The sequence below is a fragment of the Montipora foliosa genome, chromosome 8, assembly GCF_036669935.1.
Source record: "Montipora foliosa isolate CH-2021 chromosome 8, ASM3666993v2, whole genome shotgun sequence".
NCBI classification, from domain to species: domain Eukaryota; kingdom Metazoa; phylum Cnidaria; class Anthozoa; order Scleractinia; family Acroporidae; genus Montipora; species Montipora foliosa.
In genome coordinates this window covers 28,290,374-28,297,873 of record NC_090876.1, presented here as the reverse complement: position 1 = coordinate 28,297,873, position 7,500 = coordinate 28,290,374, and the positions used below count along the sequence as shown (strand labels likewise).

At 37.8% G+C, this 7,500-nt stretch overlaps 1 protein-coding gene across 1 annotated transcript in view; it reads right to left on the bottom strand.

The window, feature by feature from the left end:
* The window catches only part of LOC138012553 (CDK5 regulatory subunit-associated protein 3-like), a 130,242-nt gene that overhangs the window by 99,246 nt on the left and 23,496 nt on the right, over positions 1–7,500 (bottom strand). The window contains exon 3 of the mRNA XM_068859355.1: positions 3,962–4,093. Coding sequence (XP_068715456.1) covers positions 3,962–4,093 — 132 coding nt within the window. The remainder of the gene's footprint in view (positions 1–3,961; positions 4,094–7,500) is intronic.

The window sequence follows — 7,500 nt, the reverse complement described above, 5'->3', positions numbered from 1 at the left end:
AATCTGTACGAGATATTCTAAATAGTTTTGTTCTCTCATAAATTATTAATGAGCTGTATGGTTGCACACAATTAGTGCAAATTAATCCTACAACACATTCTCGAAGTATAGAATTTCAGAAATGGGAGAACATCCCCAAGAAAGTTGAATTGCTTATGTTATTTTGCAAAAATGATCAACTGTATGCTTTTCAAGTACCAGCTAAATACACAGCGAAATTCAAAAATGGGATTCTCCAAAAGTTCATTCTCGCCACCTGTCACAGAGCTTGACTGTGCAACAACTCAGAAGACCTAATGGCCCATTGCAGCTGAAAATTTCACATTTCAGCGTTTGTTGTTGTTGTTGCACAAAAACTTGACCCTTATGACTACTTCTCTGTAACTGAAGTTTAAATACCGTGTCAATGTTCTTGTTGGTGGCATTGTGACTGCATCTTTCCTGGCACTTATTCAATTTGTTACCTTTGATGAAAGATTCGGGTTGTCACCGTTGATATTGTCGAAACTGTTCGTCATCACAGGGCCAGAAATCCCCCAGGAGGGGGGAGGGGGGAGGGGGGGTTACTGCCATATATGAGCGATGTAGGTATGTGCCACTGTGAAGTGTATGGTTTTCAAGCAGTTTACTCTAGGATAGTGTACATAAATCAGAGTGTTTGTGTCTAGAATAGGGTATAATTTTTCACGGAAATGACCAGTTGGTTGAAGATTTTATCTAGACTAAGGAAACCAGAAAAAGACTGAACGAACTGAACAAGTATAAAAAGATCATTTTTTGAGTGAGAAACGATTGTGGTACATAGGTTTTGTTTCGGCTAGACAGTGACCTCAGTAGTTTCTGAAAAACAGCTTCTCTATGATAAGGAGGATTTGGGGAGTTTACTCTGGTACAGGGTAGCAAAATTCAGCTGAACCAGCTCTGGTACAGGTTAAGGGTTCCAGGGTCCTAGTGGCACATCCCCCACCCAGAAATTCTTTAAGTACCGCCCCCAGGCCAGAAGCTAAGTACAGTAACTCTTGACTGAAGTGTGTTAAGGCTTGACCAAGTTCATAAATTGGCATATTTTTGTTTTACGAGGAAAAATTTATCCAATCAACGTTAGCTTGCTTAGCTTTCTACTCGCTCTTTCATCTGAAATGTGTCACATAATTTTTAACGGCTAAAAACAGTTAAAATCTTTTATCACAAACAAGGATGGAAAAGTCATCTTATATCAATTAAGCTACCTTGCTCTCAAGGCTTTATCACTCTGCCTTTTAATCATATGCCTATCTTAATGGAAATGGTACACTGTACATAATAAGTGTCCATACAGGTCACAATGAAAATGAATGATATCTCATTAATAGGTATAATCATATGTTAATCGTAGCTTTAAGCAGTTTCAAGCAAAATGACTTGTTATCAGGAATTTTTCAGGGTAAACGTTCCCCCAAACTCAAAAACAAGCGTTAAGACGTCTTCAATCAAGAAATGTGACGTGACACAGACAACTACAAGTGAAATGCATAATTAAAAATGAAAAGGTTAGGATGCAGAAAGTGGAAGTACTTTTAAATATTCAAGCCTTGATATACTTGGCAATTGTAAAATGATCTGAGAAATGGTCATACCAATGTTTCGTTCATGTTGCCTATGTCAAATAGGTCCTAATGCAAAAAAATGTGTCCCCTCCTTTTACCTAAATTACTCTAATATGTAACTTGATAGTAGTATGATGAAAGTCACCTTTTTATGAAGACGAGTAATAAACTATTCTACATATCTTTACTACACCCTCTGTTTCACATTGTACATGTACAAATGAGGAACTTAAAACTGGGGTACAACACAGTTGCGATAAACAGACGAGGATTTTGTGAAATGTGATGAAAAGTTAAACAAATGATAAAAATGCGTCCCCAAGTCCACACATCCCCTGTCCCTGTCCCACTTTTTGACACAGCCATTTAACACATTATTTCAAGCTGTTAGAATTCTCGGATTCCTTGAAACAATACCTTGGTCAATACTAGTCCTTCTTTTAGCCGTGTTCCAAGGCCTTTTGATCTGCATTGTAGGACCATAGTCACCCATCCAGGAAATAACCACAGTAAATAGGGCTTCAATTTGTGAACCGAACTGCTGCTTAATTATCCCCTTCCCAACTCCCAACCACTCACTATGATTTACTGCACCAAACAGGGATTAAGTGCATGACTCTAAAGAAAACCTATGCACAAGAGTGCATTACATCTTTAATTTTTCAACTTTAAGAAAACTATGATCTATAAAAAAAGTCTGTAATAATAGACCACAGTAATAGTCATAGTCACAGTAATAGTATAGTAATAGTCATACAAAGTCTATAAATCGTACACCAAGCTTGGGCTGCCTGTGCTCACAAGAATGTTGATCGCAAATTTGTTAACTCATTTTCACCGCGTCCCCATTGCCGGCAATTTTTTCTTCTTTCAAATATTAACAAAAATATTATTTCTCGTCAAGTGTTGCATCTTGTTTGTTCAAATAACCGCTAAAAATAAAGATTTTTTTTAACGATCTATTTTTTCATAATTTAATATTCTGTCAAAATTTGCACAACAATCAAAACAAAAATAGCAACGCACACAACAAATTTAGTCCCATTAACCTCGTCGTCGAATTCTCATGCTTAACACAGGAATTTTTAGTTATTGTGAAAAATCTTTCTCAATTCGTTAGCAATCATCCTTTCAAATTTCAGAGAAATCGACAGGTCCGCGAATATTTTACAAGTTTTTTTCAATGGGATGTTTATGCATAATCGGGCAATCAAGTTGCGCGTGTGACCCGTCGTCATATACGTAAGACGGCAAATACAAACTCATGAGGCGCACATGTCATATTTACTTAAGTTAACACACCAGAAAGACGCTAACCTCATTTTGACAAGAAAATGCTTTACTATTGCCATAAAAACTATCCAGTTAAGCTCGCATATTATAAAAATGGTGAATTCATAAAGGCCAACTTTTCCAGCGAAAACGTTTTAGAAACAAACAACATATTTGCTATTAGAGGCAAAACCCCTTCCTATTTCATTACGTGCGTGAAAACAAGAAACTCAATCGTGTCAAATATACGCACATGCCACAACATTGGAACAAAATAAATTTCAGGATGAAACCGTTTCCATGAAGAACCTTTTCCTTGAATAATGAAGCACAAAATAGACGACAAGCTTTCTTTCAAATAATAATTTTTGGCTGTCACATTTCCAATTATTTTTTTAACCTGAAGACTGTGCAGAGTTGATCGCAGATCCACTTAAGGTGTTTGATTTGTTCTCTGTCTTTGTTGAACCCATAAGTTACCAGAGAGTTTTCCATTTGGTTTCAGTGTTCTATGTAACAGCACACTTGTTGAAGGAAATACAGCTCACTTTGATTTCGGCTCAACAAGCGATAGATAATTGTTGAAGTCCATTACTAGACGCTTTCAAGATTCCAAATATTTCTTTTTCACTGCCTCTGTTGTTTATCCAATTGACTTTCCATTATCGTGCTCCAAAAGGGTATATTTTGTTAAAAGATCCACTAAGACGCCATTCGCGTTACAAGACTTTGGACACCATTGCAGGTTAAGTTAAATATTCTACTGTGTCCAACAGAGAAATCTACGCATTTCCATTACCCTCTCGATCCTAAGAAAATACTTGGAGAAGGCTCTATGCACAAAGACACCACTTAGCAGGGGAGTGACAGGCAAGACTTTTACCGACACGGAAAAAAAAATCAAAATGAAGAAAATAAACAAAACCAACAAATCCCACCCATTTTCCGACTGGGATTGCCATACTGGCAAACCAGTAATATCTTGGATATATGCACTCATCCTCTATCTGTTCCTGTATCTACAGTACCACTTTGATGTATAATATGACTATCGATGTACAGACCGTGACACAAATATGTACATGTCATTATTAAAAACTCACATGCTCCAGAAAGAAGCTGAGTAATTTCCTCCACAGGTGGCATGTCTTGGATTGCTGAATTGATTTTCTCTCTGATTTCTAAAACAGCTGCCTGCCATTTCACATCACAGTGCCTTCTATCCAACAGCCAATCTGTTGTGTCAACAAAAGGTTGATTTTATCATATAAATTTCAGTCTCATTTTTACTCAAAGTCCCCTGTACTGTACAAAGTGTACTTGTAGGTAGGAGATTCTTGATTCACTGCTTGTTGAATAGGATACCCACTCTACCTAAGTTGCAGACCATGCACATAAATTATAACACATGGTCACGTTTTCAGCCACACTGGAAATTAAGGGGTGTTATTAACAAAACTAAAACCTCAGACCTAAGACCCCTTGTAAACAGTGGAAATAAAAGGAACGTTAGACCTGGGAAACTTACTGCTAGTCAAAATCAAACAGACATGGCACCATGACACTCTCTTTCTTACAACTTTGAATGTTGTGTGACAGAAATAACAGTGACAAAGTCATTTACCACGCTTACTTATTGCCATTTGTCAGTACACATTTGCTGATCAGTACCATAACAACTGATGGATTTTTATTTTATTTTATTTTATAAATTTTGCCTTAAATACAGAGACAATTAATGAAATAAACAATGAATAAACAAATAAATTAGGTAAGGTTGGAACCCGCAACAGCATAAGCCAATTACTCCAGGACCAGGGTGTCCTAAAAAGGCTAAAAAACGCTCGAGTACATTAAGATAACTAAGAGAGAGAAAGAAACACTCAGAAACAGCAAGTAATAATTTATTTGCATTTAAGTGGCGCGCGGTGTTGCATGACGGACAAATGGTCTGTGTGTTGTTTGTAAATACATGTATACTGTATTGTCGATTAGCATTGCAGAATGCTGAGCATCAGTTTTGTCATCAGAGGAAGAAAACAAAAAGAGAATATGTTGTCAACAAACTGTGCAGTAATCAGTTTGAAAATGTAATAGATCTAGACTAAAATCACCAGAGATGTACATGTAGCACACTTCCCCCTTCTCGTTAATTCCCTTGTGATTTTGGCCAATTATTGTGCAATTCCGTTTAATACAGATTGTGTCAATTTAGAGGCTTTACCTTAAAAAGAAAAAATGCAGTTTGCTTTCTTTGCACTAAGGGCTTAGTCTTAATTCACTGCTGTCAGTACATGAACTGCTGATGTACATATAAAAGTCACTGACTTTGCTTTATTTCAGATAATATGATTCTTTCTTGAAAAATTTAAGATTCCCCTGCAACATTGCAGGGAAAATGGACCTGAACAACTATTTACTCTATGATCACAGCATAAGAAACAAGGAGAAACAAAATATCCCTGATATCTAAATGTACTTCCATCACTTTAGAAAGATTTTCTGATACAGTTGAAAGCTTATGTTCCCTAAAAACACTGAAAAGTGAACTCTGCAACTTGTTAATATAAAAAAGTTCTTTATTGCTACCAAATGTCCCAATGTTTCTTGTGACTCCTACAATGTATTAAAAAAAATTCCCACCTTTCAACTTAAGAGAATTTAAACCAGAGTATACGAAATATTCAATCCAAGGCAAATGAAGAGCAAAATCTGTGCACAAACTGGCACGTTAAATAAGTTGCTGTTAATCTTGTAACACAGTGTAAAAGTACCCCCCATCTTCCTCCAAAGCAAAACCCTTGCCCCTTCCTTGTAGGGTGAGTGGACAGTAGCGGTCAAAGGTATTGACAGTCTCGACGTGAAACTTCGTACAGGATCCTCCGTGTTTTCAAGAATCAAGTTTCAAGATTAGAGAATCAAGAATATAGTGAGTGAGGAATTGTTGCAAAATAAAGTCCCATGGAAATTCATGAAGAAAGCAAGCCGCCTATCTACATGTAGATGTGTTGGGGGGGCCCTAAGGAACATGTCAAATACTGTTAACAATTTTGTGACTTGCACAAATGGCTTTTATGGAGGTTTAAAAATGTGACCCTCAGAGCCAACATGGAAAGGAGACTTGCCCTCAAATGTTTTGAAAACGTTGTTGTTAGCAAATAGTAGTGGTGTCGGCTCCTTCGGCTTGGTTTTACCCCCAGCAGAGATGGATAATTTATGCATTATACTTTGACAATCTTTTACCCCCAGCAGAGATCGATAATGTATGCATGTGTTCAATGGTTGTGTAGTACATGTCATTTTTATGGGAATCATGTGACAATGAATGCCATCATGGATTTTTGGGAAACCGACATGCAAGCATCCATGTTGCATATTGAGGTGAAGAGGGATGGAGGAGGTAAAATAAAGAGGGATGCAAAGGAGGATGGGATGACATCATCAAAGAGGGGATTGGTCAAGAGGGATGATGTCACAGAGTCCCAGACCCCTCACAGTTCAAGCGAAAAAAACAAGACAAAATAGGATTTTTTACAAATAAAACGGTTTAATAAAAACAAACAAAAATTATTTACAAACAGGAATGTGCGACACAACCTAGTGCTGGCTTCGTCTCAGTTTACGTTCGTTCGGGATAAAATGGAATCTGGCGTCTTCTTCCCGAATGCGACTCTAGGGACAGGAGAAGTTAAGGGACCTTTTGTTAGCATACAGGCAGACTCTTGTGACCTGTTGTAAGCGTACAGGCTGACCTTTTGACCTTTTGAATCTGTACAGGTAGACTTTTTTCGACATTTTATACAAGGAATCCATCAAATAGTCACGTTGATATCCAAATTATTTTGCACGCCCAGACAGTAGTCCGGGAAGGTAATATAATAATTTCTCAAATCCAAGCACTATCACCACAACTACAAAATTATAAAAAAAAGTGCTTTGAACACTCAGGTACGAGGGTCATTTAGTCACTTTTATCCTCTTGTTCCTCCTCTTGTGTGGGGATTAGGCATGGCACAAACATCCTGTTCAATAAAAATTTTCATCACTCCACAGCTGCGTCTGTGGCCTGTTCAACATCCATAGAATCTTCCTCCATGAAACAGTGTTGGGTTTTCATAATGTCTTTATGCACAGGGTCATGCTTTAGACGTTAAAACTAGTGCAAGCTAGTACAGCCCTCACAACCTTTTTCTGTAAACTGGTAACAGGGCCCCCTCCTCCAATAAAGTGTTGACTTTTTTGTCATAGCTAATTAAAGTCAGTGACTCTTTCACTTCTTGGCACAGCATTTCCCAAGGATTTTTGTAATGTGAGTCCCAGTCACTAACGTATTCATCTTCAGACTTGAAGACCACGTCCATATCAGAGTCTTTTTCTTCCTCTTCCCCTTCGTCTTGGTTTAGCTCCTCATCTTCACTGCTCTCTTCCAAGGGAGCATATGGTGGTACTTCCCGAAATCTGTCTGCCATTGTTGCGCCTTCCACAAATTCCTGGTCTGTGCTTTTTGGAAAACCTTGCCTCTCATGACAGTCTCTGTCGTAAGTTCGACTAAACGATGTGTGGCAGTTGTGGCAGAAATGAGTCATATGCTCCAAATGAGCATCACGAGCTTGATGTCTGCTTTTATACTCATTTTGAGTCA